The 23,789-nt window shown below is 39.8% G+C and overlaps 2 protein-coding genes across 6 annotated transcripts in view; one reads left to right on the top strand and one right to left on the bottom strand.

Moving 5' to 3' along the window:
- Positions 1-2,034: 2,034 nt before the first annotated feature.
- FASTKD3 (FAST kinase domains 3) lies at positions 2,035-10,970 on the bottom strand. Of its 3 annotated transcripts, none has more exons than XM_040585477.1 (7): positions 10,863-10,970; positions 8,881-10,338; positions 6,521-6,606; positions 5,736-5,898; positions 4,495-4,564; positions 3,090-3,204; positions 2,035-2,325 (listed from the first exon to the last, which is right to left on the bottom strand). In XM_040585477.1, exons 2-7 carry the CDS (start codon positions 10,307-10,309, stop codon positions 2,215-2,217), a joined length of 1,974 nt encoding a protein of 657 aa, XP_040441411.1. In that variant the 5' UTR covers positions 10,310-10,338; positions 10,863-10,970; the 3' UTR covers positions 2,035-2,214. The 3 variants fall into 3 exon arrangements, with proteins under 3 accessions (XP_040441411.1, XP_040441410.1, XP_040441412.1); XM_040585476.1 differs by having other exon boundaries at positions 10,751-10,893; XM_040585478.1 differs by lacking the exon at positions 10,863-10,970 and having other exon boundaries at positions 8,881-10,726.
- Positions 10,971-10,994: 24 nt separating this feature from the next.
- MTRR (5-methyltetrahydrofolate-homocysteine methyltransferase reductase) overlaps positions 10,995-23,789 on the top strand; it is a 32,397-nt gene continuing 19,602 nt past the window's right edge. Inside the window, exons 1-7 of one of the 3 annotated variants that reach the window (XM_040585475.1) lie at positions 11,208-11,353; positions 11,464-11,661; positions 12,060-12,198; positions 14,907-15,084; positions 20,112-20,265; positions 22,208-22,325; positions 23,402-23,774. In XM_040585475.1, coding sequence (XP_040441409.1) covers positions 12,158-12,198; positions 14,907-15,084; positions 20,112-20,265; positions 22,208-22,325; positions 23,402-23,774 — 864 coding nt within the window. In that variant the 5' untranslated portion in view covers positions 11,208-11,353; positions 11,464-11,661; positions 12,060-12,157. Of the gene's footprint in view, positions 11,106-11,207; positions 11,354-11,463; positions 11,662-12,059; positions 12,199-14,906; positions 15,085-20,111; positions 20,266-22,207; positions 22,326-23,401; positions 23,775-23,789 lie in introns of those variants that run through there. The other 2 variants (XM_040585473.1, XM_040585474.1) reach the window with 2 other exon arrangements.

The following is a 23,789-nucleotide window of genomic DNA, read 5'->3' as shown; positions in this document are numbered from 1 at the left end:
GCCTGGATAAGGAATAGCACAAGTGCAATCAATAGCACTTGTTTGGCCTGATGTGAGAAGCAGAGCACAATTCTGAGAGGTGTTTGTTACTTTCATTATTCATGACCTGCCAGTTCCTCTGTATTGAATGAGCTAGGGACAAGGCGGCAGTAACTGCTACATTCCGTTTCAATAATAAATACGTTGTTAAACAAATCCAACAGCATTAAGGAATTAAGCATTTAAGTAATCACAGGAAGAACAAAGCGCGAAGGAGATAATGTTTTCTAACAATACCAGAATGCTTTTTTAAAAACCAGTATTAAATGTATACCAGCGAAGAATGAGGTAGAATATGGCCATATTCTAGGCAGGTTATTTTTAGTTTGGGACAGTCAGTACAAATTACTTCTTTCTAGTCTTACTACACTTAGGGTTTGAAAAACTACTGGAAATCAGATTTGTTTGAGAACACCACCACCTCCTGGCCTGTGTGAGAAATAGGCATCACCAGCTCACTTGCACCGCGGAGAGTCATAAATCATCAAAACACCAGTATAAGTTTTCCTATCTCATTTCTTTGCTTATGTCGCCCCCCTTCTCTTTCAGTCCTTTCTCATCCCTCCTCGCTTTGAAGGCTTTTCACAGGTTGGTCCTCCTACTTGTTTCTCATTCAGGTCTGAGTGGTTGACTTTTTCCTTCAGTGCTCACTTTCAAAAGAATAACTTGAGGATTTCTTCTATCAGGGAGAAGTTCCTTATATATGTCTGCAAAGACATTTCAGTCGTCCTTCAACGTCTCTTTTGCCAGGATGACAACTGTTAGGTTACCTATGTGTTGTAAGCTTCCTGTTACACTGTTGGAAAGTACCTCATTACCTCTTGGTGCTCCCTCACCTGTCAGTGAGTACAGTGTCATATTACTGTGAGTAAGGGTTTTCACACATGCAACAAATTAACACTAACAGAATGCATGGTATGGTACAATGTAAATAATATCTTGGATCTTGATTTTGTATCCAAAAATCTCCAGGGATTGCTGGGACAATTAACAGACATCTGCAACTTACAAATTATTAACAGTAGCCTTGGAGGAGAAAAAATAGCCATGCTTTGTATCCACTGGTGAAATATACCGACTTCAAGGATGTAAAGTTTCACCTTTTTTTTTAATCAAATCATAACAGTTAAAATCAAACTAGGTGATGCTGGGAATTCTGCTTTTCTACTCATAAATAATAATTCCACACAGGACAGGAAGCACAAGCTAACCTGAAAATGTGTGTTACATGCCCATTCATCAAGTATACATTATGTGATTGGAATTAAGGCTATGTTATTTTCCTTTTGTCCATTTGTAAAGCAACACGCTGACCCAAGTTAAGGTCACCTGTTCTAGCTGAAGTGGTTACTGGTTTCAGTTCTCAGTTCTACCCTTCTGCCAGAATTTATACCCATACATAAAAAAAGATGTCAGAAGAACTATGTCCTATGCACTTTAGAGCGTAATGAGTTTCAGTTTAGGCTTCAACAACAGGCAGTAAACTGAAGGAGCTCTAGAGTGCATACATTTAGACACTTTACCTAAAACTGCCTCCAAACACAAAATTACATATAGCACATACCCAAACATCAGGTGGCTCCCACACAGATAGCTGTGCAAGTCCACTACCCTGTGGCAGCTGTTCTTCTACAAAGTAAAGCAAATCTTTTTAATAAAAAATCTCTCATTTTCTGTAAGGCATTGCTGTTTATTGAATAGCACTGTTAAGTATGAGCAATAAGCCAATACTGCTTGTGCAACTACTGTAAAGTTTAGTTTGCTACATGAACAGCTACAAGTAAATTGGACAATTTCTTCTTATACTGTCAAGAAAAGCCCTGATTGGTAGGTAGCATGGCACATTCTGTACATTCAGACCAGCCAGTATCCTTGAATAGTCACACCTGTCCATTTGCAGTTGTGAGTTAGAACCAGTGAAAATACAAAGGAAATGCAGCATTGACTGTCTGGCAGTTAACATCTGTTAACTTATAGTAAATACCAACACAAAACTTAAGAAAATATGTTGCTCTTTATTACTCTTTACATGTCAATTGTTCCAAATATTGGAAGGTCTCACATTCGGAAGGTCAAATGATCTTAGGTGGTGTTATTTAGAAAACAGAATTGAATTGTTTTTCCAAGCACAGTATTCACATTTTATAGTACAGGAGGCCAACCTGTCATTTAATATTATTCTTCAGTGTCAGCAGCTGAGTCCGTGTTATGAGGAAAGATTTTTTTGTGTAGGTATTCTGCCATTTTCTTGGAATTCTGTAGACTCTCTATCTCAAAAAATGGAATCTGGAAACAAAACAAAGATTGCTGAACTTACATGTTAATAAACAACTGGGTAAGGTTGATGTTCGTTAAGCAGAAGTAAAACTACACATCAAAGATTTGTCCATTTTGAAATTAAACATTTAATTCTAAGCATATAATTGATCTGTAAATCATCTGAATAGAGATTACTGTAAAACAAAGAGTCATATCCATTATAGGTTAAACTAGGTTAAACATAACTGAATTAGGCTTATGCGGTAAGTGATTATATATGAAAATGTCAAAAATCTAAAAGTAACTGGTTTGGTCCAAAGTATGTTTAAAAATAGCCCTATTAATTCAACAGGTAAAATAAAGGATATACTCTGGTGTGAAAATGTTATTTATAATATAAAGTAGTTCTGTTTTTTTAACTACTCTTTTTAAAAAAACTTCGAATTCAGACCTTTTTGAAAAAGTATTTAATTAAAAATCCCAATTCTACTGAACTCTTAGACATTTTCCTTTAAGTCAAGATTTGGACCTTAATCACTGCAGAGAAGTACTCTTTCAAGCAGCCACTATTTGGTGGAAAACACAGGCAGAATACATATCCGAGGAAGAAAAAGGAATTTCTGTAACACCCTCAGAAAGGCAAAAGCTAGACAGAGAGAACATAACACAGAAAGGACAAGAGTACATCTGCTTTGGGAAGTAATTGCAACTATAGTTTTAAGCATAAAATATTCATTTTTCACTTGTTTTGTTAGCCAGAGCAAAAGCAAACCTCTGTCTTTGGACTTTACCTGTACAACTTCATAACCAAGTAACTGAAGATGTCTCTGTTTAATAGCTTCTTTTCCCAACAGATTGTGGCTATTAACGCAAAATCTATTTTGACCATCAACACAGAGGGCAATTCTAAAATCAAGCACAAGTGTAGTATAAAAAAAAAAAAAAAAAATCAGTTATTTTAACCCCCACAGCTACTGCAGTTCTTAAGAAACATGAGACAATACCTCCCATCTTAGTCCCCAATACCTCTCAGAATTAGATGATGGAAGTTACCTAGTTCAGGTCAATTTAAATCACTCAGTTTAAAGGGTGAGAGGGGAAAAGCCTGAAGCTTAGTGAAACTGATCTGTAAAGCTTATTTATATGCTCTGAACAAAAATTACTATACAAGTTAATGAGAGCTTGACATTTTTAATGCTACTATTGGTAAGCTATTTTGAATTCTTCTAGTAAAAAACATACAAATACATGTCTCAGCTTGAAAACATTTCAGCAGCTAAATTAAACTTATTAGTGTACCTGTTAATCCTGTCAGAGTTCCAGTTAAAGGTAAGTTTAAGTTAAACCTGTACATATGGATGGCAGCATCATGGATTAGAACTATATTTTTTTCTCCTTGGTGATAAATATCACATCAACTTAAACCAAAATTTGTACATGCACTGTAAAAAAACCTGCTTATATTTTCAGTATGTTAAATATATTGTGACCTTATTTACACAACAGCTACAATTTTAAAAAAATCAAAGCCCATTCTTAAACATTTAAGCAAGGGATTTTTTAAAGAACCTGCATTAGTCTTGTGAAGGTTAAACTGGAGAAAATGTAACCTTTTCAAAGACTTTTGCTTTATCCACAGAAGGGCCATTGCAAATACTGTGCAGGCAGGTTGCTTAACTTTGTATCCAAGGTTTCTCAAAGTAATTGTTAACACATTTTTTAAACACCTATGCCTTTTTCAATAAAAACCAGCATCTGTAGCAAATATCCTCATTGCACAGGATTCCTTACAGAAGTAAATCTGTGAACTCAAACCAGCTTAAACTGTCTTAAATCTATGCAGACATGCTCAATTAGAATTAATTTGGTTTTAGTTTGAAAATGAATTACAGAAGATCAAAATACATTACTATAAGCCAAATCAGGATCACTTTGATCCTGACTGTCACTGGATAGAGAGACTAATTGTCTGACACTGCATAGTCAGGGGGCAAAACAACGATGAAAAAGTAGAGATCTTAAATTTTGCCAACTTTTTGCTTTTGCCAGTGGTTTCAATGTGAAACCTGAACTTTTTTGAGGTCAATGGCAAAATGCCAATTAGCTTAAGTGTCATCAGTTTCACCCTGGATGACCCTGGATGTTCCTTATCAGTGCTAACCAACATTTTACCAGCGGTTTCTTTTCATCACTTACCGTCTGTGTACCTCTTCACATTGGGCAGCAGGCAATACAAAACCTTCTTCATCTAATTTAATCTCAATATCTAATATAAATGAAAAGAGAACTGACATTAAAACTCAATTCATATTAAAAAGTTTACTGTAATTCTCATCCTCTTACAGTTCATTGTTTTACAAAATAAGTAAAATACTACCACAATACTTTTTTCTGAATCACAGAGGCTTGTAAACATGTGTATAGGCTATTTAATAAATGAGTGATGATAAATAACACTTCAGCCTTTCATAATGCTAACAGCAAAACAGTATTCCAAGTCCACTAAAACCCATAACATAGTTAAATGGCACTTTGCTGGGTTGGCAAGACCTCTGAACTTTGAGGGTTTAAGGAGGGAATATCTCTCTCTCTCTCAATGCCACCCCTGCTACACCCTTATTTTTTCTCACTAACTCCCTAATTTTATAGATTATGCCGATTTTCATGTAGAGATTTGGACCTAAACCCTGACAACTTCAACCCCATGTGGAAGCTAAAATGCAGAATAATTCTGGAATCATCACTCTCAGTTCCTATTTTTTTTTAAATCTCTCCAATGTCCATGGAGTCCAAGAGACCCTTCCCTCAACACCTTGTTGATCATGCACTCCTACTGGACACACATCTTTCTCCATCATTACCTTCCCAGTTTCGTTTGCTGGCACATGAAACACTGTTTTACTCACTCTTTCAGTCCACAAACCCCCAGTGACCACACATAATCAGTAGTTCTTGCTAAGGGGAGAGAGGCCAGCTGAGCAGGGCAGAGAGAGGGCTGACAGCCTTCCAGCTCTCCCTTTCTCTACTCACCACCAAAGCAGAGATCAGGCAAGTGGTATTGCCTCATTTTGATTTACATTATACAAATTGTTGGTAGGATAAGTAAAAGAGGAGCTGATAGTAAAAATACAGAACATAAAAGTTAGTAGCTATTTTCAGTGCAAACTGGCTGTGTAAATTCCAAGTAATACTGCAGTTCTTTTCCCTCCCTGTTCTTCCTGATTTTCAAAATGCATTTACTTAAAAGTTCCTATGACATCTCCTCATTGCAGACCTACAGAGTTTTGTATTCCAGTTTACTTTTTCTCTATTTGCACAATGTAGAAGGCCCACAAAGGGAATAAAATCAACTACTTTATTTCTGGAACACAACAGAGCCTAAAGTTCTGACAGCATAAGCACATTTTTCATTATTAATCTAAAGAAATGTTGCTTACCAACTGTATAGAAATATGATGTTGATACCTCTGATGCAAAATATATTCTTTTTTTCAGCAAATAAAGTAATCCAGTCTTCACCCTTCTCAGAAGGTGAACATCCAGAGAACTGTGAGGCACGGGAAAGGCCTTTACTTGATACTTTGGAAGGAGTTTGGGACCCTACGTAATGACAGAAAAACAAATCAAACAAAAGAAAAAAGGGAGATAACATGTTCGTAATTACCTCACATTAATGTAGCAAAATGTATTCTGTGCATTTCAAAGCCATGTTTATTGAGAAACTTACAGTCTGAGGTCTGATCTGCTGGAAACTTGCAAAACCAAACCAAACCAAACCCAAAACAACCACCAGAACAACATCAGCAAGCTTCCATGCTATCGCCTTGAACATATCGTTCATGAGAAATGCACAACTGCTCCCATTCCTCTACATTCAGGGGCCAACATCAAAGTGCCTGATCTCTTTTGTGCTCCAAGACTCCACAAATGAAACATAAAAACCAGAACAGCTGTTGGAAAAGTACTTGGAAATACACAAAAAGCACTTGATCTTGGAGCTATTCAGTTCCATCAAACATACAAATGTATCACGTCAATCAAACAAGTAGCAATGCTTCATGTTTTTACTGGGGGGGGGGGGGGGCGGGGGGAGGGGCGGGAAGCTGTTCCATCCAATTCCAGTGTTTTTATGGGGAAGACTGTCCTGAACTAATTATCTGCACTGCCCTAATGACCTTATCACCTCTTGTTAACATTAGTTCTATTTTCATATGTACCATACCTCATAAAATGGACACTCCAGGGTAACAGTCAGAAAAAGCTGCGTTAGCTGGGACATAACAATTCTGTCCAAACCAGGTGGCTGAGCTGAAACAACAATATTCAGGTTTTCAGGTGCACCTTCAACAAAGTATCTTTACACAAACCATCATGCAGATGTTAGGAAAAGCTGTTCAGTTTAACACACAGGGAAGCAATTTGATCATTATCATTTTTGATCATCGTTGAATTAACAGAAAAATCAGTTGTGAAATAACATAGTTATTAAAATGAGGAAATGATTTATAGAAATATCAACAAAAAACTCCATACAAGTAGCAAGATCTTAGTTAAGACTGTCATATTCTTTCACACACACATGCACCCAAAAAAAAAAAAAAAAAAAAAAAAAAGAGTTCTGAGAGATGCAGGACGTTCTACAGGAAAGAATATGTTTGAGTTGAGGTCTTGGAAAAATATCCCATACCCTTATTCCCACAACCCCTTCTCCCCAAGTTATAATCCCAGGATCTCATTGTTTTGCTCAGGTTTGGGGTGTTGTTTTTTGGGTTTTTTTAACCTGAAAAGTAGTGGATTAAAACGGACTAATTTCTGGAGATTTGTCTACAAGTGTACACTTGAAGTATCTTTCATGTTATACACAAAGTACTATTATAGAATGTAGTGTAAAGTGCTGATCGTGCGGGTCCATCTTTTCAAGTTCCTGTTCTGAAATTTGACCACTCTACTGAGATGCCTTTATTGATTTAAAAGAACGTATCCACAGTAACCGGGTGCTGTGAGAACTTTAAAAGACATTCTGGTTTTTAGGACATGAGTGATGTCTGCTTCCTAAAAATCAAGCCCTTAAGGTATTTCATGCTGAACAGCTAAAAATTGAATGACCTAAGTTTCTAATCACTTTGAAAATTTGATCTTATATACAGTTTTATTAACAGAGCAATCTTAGCTGAGATCTTGAGAAGTCACTCATCTTTCTGGCATAGCTTACATATCTCTATAATGCTGCTAGATATCCTTTACCAGCTAATACAGAATTATTTAAAATCTGTAGCTTACAACTGTGTTGTTCATAATACATTTGTGTCCATAAAATGCTGGATTATGCAATAGTTAGAGCTAAGGATAGGCTATCACATGGAGGATGTTCTAGAAGCTTACTAGTCTGGGTTAAAAAAACAATTAGGTGGAGGCAGCCCTTGCAAACAAGACAGTCTTAGAAGCAGTGGGTGAGCAGACTCTGAGATCTCCTAAGATGGGATAAAACATGAGGTAGATTTTGTTACATTTTGTTACATTTTCCTCAGTATGGTACAAGGCCAAGGATGGGACTGTAGTGCTTGCTCAGAGGTAGCAGGGAAAGGAGCTCAGGGCAGGGAACAAAGATGGGCACAGGAAGCCTCCACCAGAAGAGTGCAGCTGGCAGACAGGATGCCAGTGGAAAGAAGCATCACATAACCATAACAGATTCTAGATTAGAAGTAATTTAAAAGCCACGATGAAGCGCCAGTCTTCATGCTTTGTTAAAACATATGTGTGCCTTAGAATTCAATTTACAATTTTACCTAGATAATTAAAAAAACCATACCAGCCTATCCTTAACTGCTCACATTTATGATGCTGTTAAGTTTTACTGGTTCAGATCTTGCTTCTATTTTAATTAAGCCAACAATTATGCACTGCAAGTTATTTTTTTTAGCTTTATCCATTTAGCCTTTCCAGCTTTCACAAGCTGATCATAATACAATATGAAAGAGAAATACAACCAAGTTGGATGCAAGAATATAACAAAACAGTCCTTATCCTGAAAGAACAGAAAAGTCAAGAGGACAGCACAAGGTCATACATGGTTCTACCTTACCCCCACCAACCGCCGGACCTGTCACAGGCTAGTGGAAAGTAAGGAATCAAGTACTAGTCCATTGCCTGTAAGGGATTCCTTAATTGAATCATAAGGCAAAACAGTATTTGAAAAACACATTTTGTACTGCCTGAGATTTAGAGATGCTGTGTATATAATTGTAACATGTTCTTATCAATAATTGTAATTTAAATTACTTTTATCCCAATGCTACACCTCTCTAAACCCACTTCTCTCTAGAACTTGTACTAACCTTGACCAAAGTTTATAAGGTTATTTAGACTATTTTCAAACTCCTCTAAATGATTAAACTGAAAGATAACTGCAACTGTGACAATTAGGCAACAGTCTTTGGCCTCCTGATCACTATTCTCCAGTCACCTTCATCAGGTCACTGTTGATGTGACAGATGAAAATGGTAAGGAATGGGCACTTGACAAAAGACACGCCACATAACAGAACAAAATGTAGAACATCACAAGAGAAACACTGCTCCTTACCTTGAAGCTGTTGCAGAAAATAGGGACTAAATATTTTTGGCAGAAAATTTACTGGATAACGTTGAATAAGGACACATGAGTGCAGCAGGTTCACCAAGGTGTGAGGCTGAAAGTGATTAAGGTGAGTATGCAGTATGGTTTCAAGCTTCCTAAACAGGGAAGAAGCACTTGGAGGCTGATAGTTAAGAGTCCCAAATGGTATAATGTACCCAGCAATCTGGTCAGTGGTAAATCTGTCAGCATCAGCAATGAAACTTTCTGCGACTGCATCAAAGATGGGCTTAGAAAGGATCATCTTTCGGCAGCAATACTGCATGACTTTACTGACTGTTTGAGGATGCAAGGTAAAGATGGACTTGGGAACATGTGTTTCCAGTGCCTCTGTGAAAATTTGTTCACCGTGTCCGAAGTATAGGAAGGCTTCCAGTACATTTACCAGTTCATCATCTGTGAAATATGGAATATGCTTAACCGAATGTTTACACAGTGCTGTGACTAAGGGAACTGCCCGAGTCTGATGAAGAACCACCAGTGAATTCAGTATTATGCTTGTGGACTCTGGGCTTAGCTGGGAAACTGTGGTTAAAGTGACACTGTTCAGTCTGTTTAGCAAGTCTTGGTATTGTTTCCCTTCCCTAACAATCACCTGCAGCATCTTATAAACCATCACAATTTCCCTAGGGCTCCACTTCTCAATGTCTTTTTCTTGGATGTGGTTCATGATTTGTTGCAGTGTCGCACAACTTGGGCCCTCCAACTCCAGCAAACTCTCTCCAAGAGCACATAGATTTTTAACAGTCAACTGTCCTTTACCAAGCCGTTCCTCACCCTCTGAAAGCAACCTTGCCATCAGTGTACTCTGTGGATCTATACGTAGTTTTATCAAAGCTTGCAATGCATTCAGCAGCCCCGTGTTTGACAGTTTTGAGGATTCTAATTCAAACTGGAAGCATAATGCCCTGAAAACTTTGTTGTCTAACACTCCTTCAGGGTTTTTCAGACCATTGTCATCCACCTCAACTTCAGAAATTCTCTGCAGGGCTCCTGATGCCATAGTATCAGACATGACTTCCAGAGAGCTAAGGAAATCAAAAATCTCTTTCGATGTACAAAGGCTGTTCAACTTCTTGAAAAATAGTTGTTCATCCATCCACACATTCTTAGATTTAGTACAGCTCCCAGTGTCCCCACAAAGACACACAGTTTCATTGAGAGACTGTAGCCACAGTTGTACGTGGTTTTTTCTACAAAGCATATACTGAGATTTGTCTTTGAAACGCAGTGTCCTCATGGCTACAGAGCTACAGCTCTGGGGCTTTCGCTGCCCACTGATAAAGCTCAACCTTTTGCTTAGAGTTATCAAAATGGACCTGCTTGCTGGTGTGCTGGATGAATAAAACTGGAAACTCTTTCGGCTAATCAAAGCCATATTGGATCAAATGGGTTCTCAAAAGATACCTAGAAGAAGAAAAATACATATAAATACATTGTTTGGAAAACAGCACCGGTGTCTTTAAAAAGCAGCAAACACCACCACCACCCTGCAACATTTTAGCGGCTGGACACGACGGGGATGATCCCTCGCCCACGACCACCAGCACCAGGCAATGCAGAGCCCCCTCCGCAGCCGGGGGTCGCACACACACGCGTTCTCCCGAGCAGGAGGCGCACAGCCATGCGTCCCCGCTGCCCCCGAGGCTGGGGCGGGCCGAGGGGGCCTCGCAGCCGGGGGTGACGGGCGAGCCTGAGGGGCCAGGCGGCTCCGGCGGGGCCTCTCCCACCCCCTCCGCCTCACAGGCCCCACGCCTAGGGCACGGCCCCGAAAGCGCTGCCGTGGGCCGAGGCGCGTCCCTCCCACCGCGGCGCCTACTGCTGCCCGCCGGGCCCGGGCCGTCGCCCCCCCTCCGTCCTCCTCCTTCCTGCGCCGCTGCGGGCACCCGGCGGTGGCGGGAGTCGAGCCGCGAGAGCGCGGGCAGTCTCACCTCCGCCGCCATGACGGGCAGCGCGGGGGCTGCCGGGAGCTTCCGTCGCTCTCCCGGCGGCAGCCTCGGGGCGCCCCGCCGCCTGCTCCTGCGGGACCCGGCTCGCCTCACCCCGCCCGGCCCGGCCCGCCCCGGCCGCCTCCTCGCTGCCGCCCCGGACCGGCGCGGCGCTGTGCTGCGCGGGCGGTTGCGGAGCGCAGGGTGCCGCCGGCGCTTTGCCTCGGGAGTCAGATTGGCGCCTGCGTACGTATGGCTCTGAAGCGCGTCCTTCAGCGCAAGTGACCGCGTCCCCGCGGGCCGGCGGCGGGCGGGCGCTCTGAGGGGTAGCCGGGGGCCGGGCGGGAGGCGAGGGGGCCGGCCCGGCGGCGCCGGCTCTCGGGGGGCTCCTGCTGCTGCAGCGGCGTTCGGGCCTCTGCTGGCGGCCTGCCTGCAGCTCCCTAAAGTCGCCGTCCTCCTCGGGGACAGCTCCCTCCCTTCCCAGCGCCGTGCAGGTTGGTCCAAACAAATTTTTCTGGACGAAGGTTCAGCCCTGGGCCGTGGAGGGTTTTACAAGCAGGTTTCATTGAAGTTCTTGTGGGTTTTGTATTTGTTTTGATCATAGAGTGAAAGCGATTCTCAGTAAGTCGCTCACTGTTAACAAAAATGGCATGGGAATGCCTTCGTGGCTGTGACAGCAGGGTCTTGCAGCCTGGTTTAGAGCCACGCTGTGAAGTGTGCAAAGCTGCTGCGGAAGTTTCTTGCGTTTTTATCCTGTCTGTGGCCACGCAGTTTGACATTTGTGGTGGACCAGGCACACGAGGTACATAGCCTGGCCTTACAGTACGGCTGTGTCATTGCTGGGGCCAGCGCGGCTGGCTCAGGGAACGTTCACAGGTGGCTTGTTTCCTCCTACAGTGTGTTCACTTATGGAGCTGATGGACTCCATGTTGTTCTTTTGCAGACCGTTAGTTTTCTGACTTCCAAGTACTGGAGCAGATGAGCTATAATTTGGAATTTCATCCGTAGTTTCATGTTAAGCTCTGGTTTGAGCCAGCAAATCCTGGACTGTTTTCGCAGCTTAAACATTGTTTTGGTTTTTGACATGTGATTACCAACACATCAACGTGTTAAATGCTGCTGGTGTGGTACTATATTAAATGTAGATCTCTAGAAAGCTTGATAGTCAAGAATTATCATTTTTTCCACTCTTTATTCCAGCTGAACTCTCATCACATATGTGGAAGTGGCATATAGTTTGTGAAGAGTGTATAGTGCAGGAAAGCAAGAGCAGCGTGAGCAGCAGTATGTTCATCTGAATGCAAGTGCGTTCCTGCTTTATGATTACATTCACCTGCAGGTAGGCATGAGTACTTTTCCTTTCTTGATCAGTTTCTGTGTGAAACTCTTCTGGTTGATGACAAAGAGAAGATTCTCTCGCAGGGAGAAACTCCTCAACTTGTGTAGTTTGGAATGAATAAGGATCAAAATATTTTATTGATCTATTAATGAGAAAATTAACTGTCAGGCAGGTAATTAACTGTCAGGCAGGTAATTTAACTGCTGATTAATCAGTTAATTGAACTATATTTTCAAGATCAACATCAATGCAACAGATACAATACTAGGCACTTACAAATTGTTACTAAATGTCTACAGATATTTAAACAGCCTCCTAGATCAAATTGCAAGGATTTATCTAATTGTGTCCTCTGCCCATTCCACAAGCACACATTTGCACTGTTACATAAACACACAGTCCTTTCCCTCAGGAGAGGATCTCATGCATCTCAAGCACTAATCCTCTCTTCTAGCCAGGTGAATTCTCTTGTTTACACATGCCTGCTGTGGGAGACGTGGTTGCTCTGACTTTTGTGTCTTTATGCAGTCTACTAGTCCACACGCCAGTAAGAAAGCCCCCTGGCAAGGTCATATGTATACCCACAATATGGGTAGCTACTTTTTGCACCCTTTACTGTTACTGCACTAGCTGGAGTAGAAGCAGCTCACTGTCTTATGGGGAGGCTGCTCTCCCTGGCTTGGGCAAAGGTCATTATGTTGCTAGGGCAACACCTGTCCATGTCAAACCACACTGTGACTACTTTTCTTTCTATTTCCTCTCCTCTCCCACTACTTCTGCAAATTTTAATGCTTTCTTATACATCCTCCCAAGATGACTCCTGTTTGAAGTCTATTGGTAATCCCCTGGCTATTATGTTGGCAGTTTACCCCTCAGCTTTTTCTGTATAGAAGGCTGCTGTGCTATGGTGTGGTCCCAGTGGAAACCTGATTATCTTTCTCCCTTTCTGAGGTGTGAGAAAGAATGTAGTAATGAAATGCTGCTTCGTCTTTATTTTCTCCATTTATAGTTGGGCATTGCCACCTGCTGTCAAGGGGAAAATTACATAACACGTGGCTAGGATCAATATGTATTACTACAGGGATCTGGGGGTATTCAAACTATTCAAACTATTTCACATGAATCATCATAATTTGTATGGTATCAAATTTCTTCATATTTCTTTTGGAGAAGGAGGGTGAAAAATCACTTTGTGAATTGTTTTGGCATATGTATTTCCTGTGCACATGCACATGAGGCCAGTTATTTAAATGACTTTAATATAGCTTAACAGTCACTTTAAATAATATTTTTAGGTAATATAATGTAATACATTTAAAGTGAAAACTATAATGGAAAATGTCATAGAACAAAATGCAATGAATGGAAGCCTTAACATTTTCTAGTAATTACACTTTTCATGGAATTCATGTGTAGTACAAGCACTGTACTCTTAAGTTGCCACTTAATTTTACCAGTTTTGATTTACAACTATGCTTTAAAAAAAAAAAATCTAATAGAGGAGACCTTTCACAATAGTGTGGGGACAGATATAATGCCATACTAATATAGTGCAGTATTCTTCTTACACAGTTGAGCTGTGTTTTTTTCCCTTGAGAGAAACAGGAAGAAGATATGCCTGAGATTACTTAGCCACAGGTTTTCATAAATCATTGCATGTGGCTAGGACACTGAATGATTTCTGTAGTTGAATCTGTGTGGGAGTAATAGATGAAGTACAGCAAACTGGGCCCAGGCATGAGAAAAAGATCTGAAGTTTGGAAGTGATAATTAGTCAGTTGTAATTCTAGGCATTTGAGTTCTACTGCAGTTCCATAGCAGCGACAAAATATGATGGAAGATTAATTTGTAAAATATGCACGAGAGGTGCTCTGCTTGTCTCTCTTACAGCTTCTTGAAGCTGTCCTTACATATGTTGTGTTCAGTGTCAAAACTATGAAAGAAAACTCGCATTCAAACTTTCTTGGGAATGGATAAGGATATGCATCTCATTCAACCAATTGCTTACAAGACTTTGTGAGGGAATGGCATTTTATACTACAGCAGATTTCTTGAAGATGGCTTCCTATTTTTAGGAGAAACCTTCCAACCAGTCAATTCTGTAGTGGCACTTGTGTAAGAAGCTCATTTTTGAAATACGAAATGTAAAACTATGTGTGTTTTCTAAAACATAGACATAGTGGGCAATAAAGTGTAAAGGCATTCAGGCAAAAAATACTGATATCAGAAAAGAAGAAACTGAGAATTTTAATTTTTTAATTTTTATTTTTTTTCTCAAGCATTGTAGTTTGACTTCACCAGCTCTGTGTTTTGTTCTGTTTTCAAATACATGTCAGAAAAGTAACCAAAGCAGTCACAGACTTACAGTGAAAAATATTATTAAGTAGTAAAAATAGTATATATTTTCGTGAAACTAGTTTCTCTATTGTATTGTTTACTAACTACGTTCTTGATAGTGAAGATGCTGTGATATTACTGCACCATAAAGTCAGTACAGCCCATATGACCAATACCACATGTCCTTTGCCATGTGGCCTACAAAGCTTGGTTGTGAGAAATGACTTCTCTAGAATAGATGCCTGATTTCCAAGTTAAATGCCAGTACTGCTGTCCTTTAAAGTATCTCTTTTTAATCTAATAAGCAAAGCAAAATCTTGCTGTTCTGCATGCAATAAATTTGCTTTTATTTCTTCTCTTTTCCCCTGCAGTGTCTTTAAAAAAAAAAGTATTCTTTTTTGGGAAATGTGCTGTGATTTAAAAAGGAGGTTTTTACTCCTCTATGCAACACAAAAGGGGCAGGCAAAAGCCATAGCTGAGGAAATATGGCAGCAAGCAGGTGCCCATGGACTTGAAGCTGATATACACTGTATAAGTGAAATGGACAAGGTGAGATACTCCATGTTGCTTCAAAAAATAGGTATTTAAGAGCTGAATTTTTCTTCATGTGTTTGATGGGTGGCTGTTAATAATTGTGAAGGCTGAGCACATGCACCCACCTAAAATATACCATCTAGTTTTAAATTTTTGTTTGTTATGAATCAGTAATTTGGACCAACACTCACAGATGCTTAATAGCCTTCTGCCAAAGGTACATCTTTCTTGTGATTTTTCTTACTAGAACATTACATGAATATATCTTTGATCTTTCTTCTAACAACAGTGCAGTGATTTCTTGAGATCTCTTTATGTATGTAGTAGTGAAACACAGAATCATAGAGTGGTTTGGGGTGAAAGAGACCTTAAAGATCATCTCGTTCCAAGCACCCTGCCATGGGCAGGGACACCTCCCACTAGACCAGGTTGCTCAAAGCCCAATCCAGCCTGGTCTGAACACTTCCAGGGATGGGGCATCCACAGTTTCTCTGGCCAACCTGTTCCAGTGCCTCATCACCCTCACAATAAAGAATTCCTTCCTTGTATCCAATCTAAATCTACCCTCTTTGAGTTTAAAAGCCATTCTCCATTGTCCTATCACTACATGCCCTTGTAAAAAGTTCCTCTCTAGCTTTTCTGTAGGCCCCCTTTAGGTATTGGAAGGCTGCAATAAGGTCTTCCTGGAGCTTTTTCTTCTCCACGCTGAACAATCCCAAGCCATTCAACCTGTCTCCATAAGGGATGTGCTCCAGCCCTCTGATCATCTTTGCAGTCCTCCTCTGGACTCGGTCCAACAGGTCCGTGTCCTTATGTTGGGGGCCCCAGAACTGAATGCAGTACTCCAGGTACAGTACTCCACGAGAGTGGAGTAGAGGGGGAGAGTCACCTCCCTTGACCTCCTAGTCACGCTTTTGATGAATTTTGAATGAATTCTATATTTGCTGGTCAGCTCTCCTGTTTCCTGTTGTTAGAAATAACACTTCTCCCCCCCCCCCCCCCCCCCCCCCCCCCCCCCCCGCCCCCATCTGCTGGGGTTTTTTTCTGTTGTGTTGAGGTCCTGTGTTCTATTAACTATGGGCTCCAGCATGACCCTGAGCTTTTGTGGGGTCTTCTCGAGTTACTTAGCATATGCACTCCAGTTCACAGGGGATACACTGAAGTTCTGTTCTAGAAAGAAATAAAAAGCTTGGCAAGGAAATAAGGAAGTAGAGGTTTATTATTTGCTACTATCCAGGGTTAAGGGTCTGAAAACTGTTAGTGTCTGTAACTAAATGCAATATGGACTGTAATTTCCTTCACAAAGTACTTTCAACTGTATGTCCTCAAAAATAAAATAATTAAAAAACCCAACCAAACAAAACTTGATAGCCTGGTATTTCATATGAGATGAGCAGAAAATAACCAAAAGAGTTTTTTTCATGTACTTGAAGATGTAAGAAGTTTATAAAAATAATTTAGTTTTCTTTTAGCAAGTTCCTTTGTTGATACTACACGTTGAGTAGCTGGACATCTGCTTTTAAATGAATGTTCACTGAGTACGTAGGAAAATGTTAACAAAGAGACTTTTATACAGCAGCGAGGAATTTGAAGATTCTCTTTATATTCTTCCATTTAATTCCTTCTGCATTTGACAGGTTTGGAGATTAGTTTCAGGAAAGCAGTAGGCATGGTATTTCTAGTCCTGTTATTGGCCTGCCACTTCAATAAATCTGTTTTGTCAAATTTGGCAAGGCAACTCAAAGCTGAGAGTTATTGATGAGGTTAGAAAGATGTACTGGATTGAGAATCTGAGAATTCGGCACTGAGGATTAAAGTAGTTTCTGCAGCTTTGTAGATTTCATCACTTAAGCTTTTCTTTACTCTTTGCTGTAACTTCTAGAAGCTTAGGTGTAGTTGGGGAGGGGAAGGCAGGATGGCATAATGTGATGGAGCAAGAGCTTGCTTGAATTTGGCAGGGCCTCTTCTGAACTCCTTTGGGCATTTTAGACCTGAGAGTTTATTCCACAACATGCACAGTTCAGAGAGAGGGGTGTGTATGCTTTAGGTGAAGGTGTAGGAGGTTTCCATTTTGTTCATATTTGTCAGAAGGCCCGTCTTTATGCAGCAGTTCGGTATTTTTCAGACCTTGTCATCACTTAAAGGAATTGCTGTGAAGGCCTATGGGTGGAACCGGTGGCATCAGAGTCAATAGTCATAATGTGATCCTGTTGCCATACAAAAATGAACAGTTAAATGCTGCTCAAATCTCAGAAACGCTGGCTGTTTCCAGGTCATGACTCTCACCTACACTCTCGTAGGTGAGAAAAGGTCATAAATCTTTGGTTGGTTACTGTGATTGCTTTTTATGCTTGATGGAAGACTGAAATGAAGTGGAAGTGAAGTAGGAGCAGTGAAATAGGAGGCTAAATGGAGATCATCTTGCATCACAGTGCATGTGGTCAGCCTTGGATGAGTTACCTGAATAAGCACATTCACTGTGATATGTATTATTCTGAAAACAGCCTATCAGGCTGTCTGATCCCATCCTCTTCCTTCAGCAATCGTTCACAGCTTGAGCAGGTTGCTCACTGCTGTTGTATGGCACTGCTGTCCTTGGCTGAGGAGTACTTTTGAAAGAAAGAGAAAGAATGGGACAAAGGTCTAACACTAAGGATATAGGAAGAAGTGGAAGGTAGAGTAAAAAACTGTAATTGTGTAAGGTTCTTGTTGGTCTAGTGATATATCAGACCTCTCAGTTATCGACAAAAATTAGTGCAGGACTTCTGTCACCAAACGTTGACTTCCAAAAGGTCTTTAAGTTTGCAGAGGAGAATGTGCAGTAGAACAAGCAAGAATTTAATGAACTAATCATACTTCTGTTCTAATACACCACTTTTTACTTTCTGAGCTTGTGTCTTTTTTTTTTCTCTTTTTCTTTTTAATGGAACACAAGTCACTGTAAACTTTTATTTGATATTGGTAGACTGTTGCTTTTTTTACTTGAATTTGCTTTTGTTTGAAAATGTAGCAGTCACCTGTGGTAATGCACTGCAGAAGCTGTTGTATTTGGACTTGCCAGATCAGCTGCGGAAGTTCTGAAAATCTGAGTTACTGCAACAGGACCCTTAAGGCCTTTTTTTGCACAGCTTACAGTTCAGTTTTGGAAGTCTCAAGAATTTGTGGGTACTTGGGGTTTTGCCTGAACTTGTAAAAGACAAAACCTCTGTTTGGTCTGTTCCTAGTCCACAACTCACTGAAGTCTGGCCAAGTACTGGGGAAACAACCTTCCAAGCTTACTCTCTTGTACTTCTCCAGGCACCTGCTATTGTCCACTGTTCAGGACACTGTCTAGATGGGAATTTAAGTTGCTCCATGCAACTGCTTTTAGATTCCTCAGGAAAGTTTTAGAAAACATGACAACAGCAAAACCCCTTGATACTCTGTTTCTTTGTGTTCCTAACCTTTGTGGATTTTAGGTATAAGGGGTAACTTTTTACATGGATTGAGGAGGGCTAAGGTTTGAGTCATTTATTGGGTGAAGTGTTTAGAACATAACTCCTCACTCTGAAGTTTTGAATTGCAGTCCTGAAACTGCTTGAAATGCAACATAGTGTCTCTTGCAAACTTTATATTTTCTCATAATCCTACTATTTTATTAAACCTGGAATGCTGCGAGAGTTTAAACTGAAACCTACAGGGAGCAGTAAAAGGAGCTTGGGTTTCTTATATGGCAAAAAGGAAGTTAAGGAGTGACCTAATAGCAGCCTACTTGAGCCAAACTCTTCTTGGCAGCAGAAAACTGTACAATGGGAGGCAAAATCCACTGAGTGTAGCCTGATTAAACTCAGATTAGACACTAGTGGAGAAGCTCTTCTGGGTGGAAGAGGCTGCCCAGAAAGGTGGAATCTCTACCCTTAAAAGTTTTCAAAATTCAGCCGGAGTAGTAGTTGACCTATGCAGTGTTGGCAGTTAGTCCCACTTGGAGCATGGGGTGATACTAGGTGACCTCCAGAGATCACTCCCAAACAAGGTGTCAGTGATTCTGTGGAGCTGTGTTTCACATAAGTCACTATCTGTCCATGTGATTCAAAACCTGTAGCCTGTAGGGGTGCTGTGAAAGAGCGTGTTGTGCCAGTGACCTGACTGGCTGCATGCTAGCACAGTGCTGCAGCCCGCTACCAGTGGAAAGCTGGAATAATCAAAGAAACAGAATGCTTTTTACCTCAGAAGTAATAAATGTTTGCATGAGACCTGAATTTACGGAACTGGTGCATAATCCCAAATATAGGCAGTTCTGATCAACCTGGTGTAATGGAGTAGCCCCCATAAAATCATGGGAAATATAGAAGATTGGTATTTGCAAAGGGGAGAGAAATGAACTGGGAACAGGAGCCAAAATAAATGAAACTGTAGAGCACTGTGAAACTTTGTTCAAGGCTACCTTAGTTCCTGCAAAATACAGTGAGGTTTTTTTGTGGCAAAGTCAGATGCAACATGGAAGTTATCCAACAGAACCAAATGATCCCTAATAGAACTTAGAAAAGATCCCTACAGTTTGTATAGCCACACCCCAGGTATCTGTGTGAAATGGTCAGGATTATGGCTAACAGTGTGATTGTGATCATATATATAAAAATACTTTTTCTACTTGACCAAGCAAATACTGTATGAGCTGTGTATTTAAGCTCTACGAGTGCAGTTGCGAAGTGTTCTTCATGTGTATACTAACCCGCCCAAAATGCTACCCTTCAGTGTTTGTGTATGGGATCAGGGGATAATTCAAGTTGAAAGGGACTTTGTGAGGGGAACTCAGTGGAGGTCAAAGCAGGTTCCTCAGGGCTTTACCTAATCTGGGTTTGAAAACTCCAAACACGATTATAACTTGCATCCCCAAACCGACTTGTAATTACTTGAAAGACTTTCTCTGTTTTAATACAGGTAAGATGAAATTAAACATTTTTCTGTGTACCTTTGGGAAAAGAAAGAGTGGAAGACAGTATCTAAGGCCACAAATAGATATCAAATGGTACCTTGAAACTTACTTGTTCTATTACTTGCAGTATAACCTGGAAACAGAAAAGGATCCTGTAGTTATTGTTATTTCCACCACTGGTACTGGAGATCCACCAGACACCGCCCGCAAGTTTGTAAAGAGAATTCAAGACACGACCTTGCCACCTGATTATTTTGCACATCTCCAGTATGGATTGCTAGGTGATGTAGTATTTTCTATGTAATTATAGTGCTTGTCTGTCAGTGAATAATACGTAATTTTTTCACTTGTGAATAGGTTGCTTGGGCTTTTTTAAGTGCCTGTAAAACACTTAATTTATAGTATGAACAGCTTTTTAATGTAATGTCCTTTATGAGCAATGAAGGAAATTTGTCACAGAAATGATCTGAATGTAAGCAACCAACCAACCCAATTTTTTTATAGTTTAATTTCCTTTGCCTAAACAACATATGATATAAGCTATCTATAATTGTTGAAGTTTTAATTTGTGTCAAGTCTCTGTGGACTAGATGAGCTTATTTGACTTTGTGGGTAACTGGGCACTTTTCTATACAGAGGGAAAGGCAGTATAAAATGTCCTTAAAAGATAAGGTATTAAGATCATCCCATCCCTTTAAATTCACAATACTTTTTAAGATTTTGAATGTCGTGCTCCTCAATAGAAGGAAGGTAACTTCAGGTTAAAGGTTGATATGCAAATTCAGATTTGTCAAAATGCATCTGATATATCTTGACCTGATGGTAAGATCAGCTTGTTGAGTTTTCTGGTTGTGTTTAAACAAACTCCAGAAACTTCTATTTGAATCTAGGTTTTAACTTCAAAGATGTGAGGAGTGATGATGCTCCTAGGTTTCTCATGAGGAAAGTACCCACTAGTAGGAAATATCTAGTGGAGGTGTGATGTGGAAGTCTGAAATATATGCATCCTAATCATGTAACATTTTGAGAAGGTGTTATGCTGTTGCCTAGTTATACATTACAGTTTGTGAAACAGTTAGGTTTTCATAGCTGACTCAATGCTTATGTGCATATATGAAGATAAGCATTGTATTAATACTCATCAATACAGATATATTATCTAAGTGAGTGTTTTGTGATTCTGGTTTAAAATGTTATCAGTCTTAAAATACATTCATGGTATCCCTTTCAACTTGTCCAATTAAGTGTTCAAGTACTGTTCTTAACAGGGAGCAGAAGTCATTAAAGAAAAAAGAAAAAGAAAAGGAACAAAAGGGCTGTTATAAAGGAGAAAGCAATAGTCCATTGTTGGGGTGGGGCAGGGGATTAATAAGGATCTAGCAGTTTGAATTGCACACAAGAAAGGGTCAGGCTGTGAAAAATCATGATAGTTAGGATACTGAAACAGTGCTGAGGATTACATATGGAATTTGTGAAGACTACCTACCAGTGGTCTTTGGGATTGGTAGATAAGCATCTGTTAAGGATGAGATGTCTCAAATCCTCCATGAATGTACCTCCTGAGTCCACTGACTGTTTGACTGATATCAAAGAGCATCATCTTCTAACAGAACATCGTCACAACTGTTAAAGTGCAGAAAACCCAGTGCAATGAAAATGAGGTCTACAAAGAAATCAATGATTCTTGGGGAGGAGGATGTTGGACCAGATTCTCTTATGCACATTTTCCTACATTTCTTCTTCATGCTCTTTAAAGTCACTCCTTTTTTGATTATTTTTTCTCAAGGCTCCAATATTCTTAAATTACTTTTAATACTCTCTCCATTACATTGTTAAGATATATTAACAATTTTAACCTGAAAAATCATTTCTTTCAGTAATTCACATACAGTTTATCAGTTTCACTCTTATTAATTATTTTGGTTACTTACATTTTTCCCGTAGGAGCAGTTTTGTATTTTTTAAAAGCCTCAAACCAAAGCAACATTCTTCTGAAATATGAAATATTGAAAGCCAAGTGTTTTTAAAGAAATTCTGTGTCTTACATTTGTGAAGAAGGAACCACTTTTTCAGCTCTGCTTTGGGACAAACACAGGGTGTTTTTGAAGGTCAGATTCTTCTGTTTGCCTGCAAGAAAACCCTGTGTTGTCTTTGCAGATCTTGGTCTCTGTGGCCTGGGTGGCTGGCTGAATGACATAGTTCCCCTTTTCTTTAATTTACTAGGTCTGGGAGATTCAGAGTACACGTTCTTTTGTAATGGTGGAAAGACAGTAGATCGACGACTTCAAGAACTCGGTGCTCAGCACTTCTATGACACAGGATTAGCAGATGATTGTGTAGGGTAAGAGCTGCATGAATTTGGATTTTGTTTCTTCAAGGTGCAATAATTACATGTGAATTTGACTAAGCATTCTGAACTCTTTGAAATCAGGTGAACCTGAACACTCAGCACCTCATAGATATGAGTCTTGTCTGAACACAGTATGCCTTTTCAATCTCAGTTGCCAGTAAATAAAACTTCATTTTTAAAGTGTGAGTAACATCTGTAATGGCTGGAAAAATGGGGGGTATTTAGCAGTTTTAGAAATTAAGTAATTCAGAGTAAGTGGAGGATTTTGAAAATGTAGTCTGTTTACTGAAGAAAATAAAAATAAATCCAGTTCCCAGTATGTGTGGTACTGCGTAATGGGATCGCTTTCTACATACACATCAGACTTTTATCCAAGCTCACATCTTGCAGGTGAGCTGCTTTAGGCAAATCCTACAATGCTTTTTCATTTTTTTCTCTCCTCTATAAACATCCTTTTTTTTTTCTTTTTCCTTTTTTTTTTATCACTATAGAAAAATTACATAAGAAGGAATTTTTGATTGCTGTAGACAAATTATGTAAGAAAACAAGTCCCTTCCTGTTCTGTTGCTCTTTCTGGCCGGTAGGCTGCAGTCTTGGCTTGTTTATTTTGAACTTCAGATTGTATCAGCTTTGTGCATGGTGATGCAAGACATTTGAACACAAGCATTGCCTTAACCATAAAACTTGTGTTCTAAAATAATAAAATTGGACCGTTAGTGCAAGCTGTTGATGTTGCTGTTGCACAATGCAAAGTTGGATATTTTGCTATCATCCCTTCAACTTCCTGTTGTAAAGTTCAGCATAAGAAAATAAAAATAAGAAACTGGAGGAAGAGTAAGGCTGTTACACATTTTAGACTCCATAAATTTACATAGTGGTAATAACTAAATGAAAATTTTTTTAAACAAAAAAGTAATATTCTAACAGCTGCATATATATATATAAAAATAAATATGGGAAATGAACAGTGTTTTTAGCTTTTGTGATGTGTTCATTATTTGTAAATTAACAGTCTAGTAGATCACAATAATTCATCCATTCCTTTCTCTTTGTGTGTCTCTTCCAAGTTTGGAATTAGTGGTTGATCCTTGGATTGATGGACTTTGGCTTGCCCTCAAGGAAGCATTTGTGTTGCAGAAAGAAAAAGAAGGCATGAGCGGTGTTGTCGATGCTGTTTCTAGCTCTCACTCTGCAGCCCCACACATTGTGCATGAACTAAACTTAAGCTCAGAAGTACAGAACTTGAAGCTAGAAGATGAGGGAGTGAAGAGTTCTGATATTCTGTCACAGAAACTGGTTGACATCAATCTTGTGGCTTCAGCTAGAGACAGTGAACCTTCACTTATTCATTCTGTCCCTCCTGTCTCTCAGTCTGCTCTGAATATTCCTGCATTGCCAGCAGAATATATAGAGGTACAGTTTCAGGACACCCATGGTGAGGTAAGGACTTCACTC

Source organism: Falco naumanni, chromosome 3 (genome assembly GCF_017639655.2).
Source record: "Falco naumanni isolate bFalNau1 chromosome 3, bFalNau1.pat, whole genome shotgun sequence".
NCBI classification, from domain to species: Eukaryota; Metazoa; Chordata; class Aves; order Falconiformes; family Falconidae; genus Falco; species Falco naumanni.
The sequence above is the reverse complement of the archived record's forward strand: the minus strand, read 5'-3'. Positions and strand labels throughout refer to the sequence as shown.

Coding starts and splice junctions, on each gene's coding strand:
- FASTKD3 (XM_040585477.1), bottom strand. CDS start 10,309: ATGGCTTTGATTAGCCGAAAGAGTTTCCAGTTTTATTCATCCAGCACA. Junction 5,899..6,520: donor TGGAGTGTCCATTTTATGAG/GTATGGTACATA, acceptor GTCATTACGTAG/GGTCCCAAACTCCTTCCAAA. Junction 3,205..4,494: donor TGTGAAGAGGTACACAGACG/GTAAGTGATGAA, acceptor GCTTGATTTTAG/AATTGCCCTCTGTGTTGATG.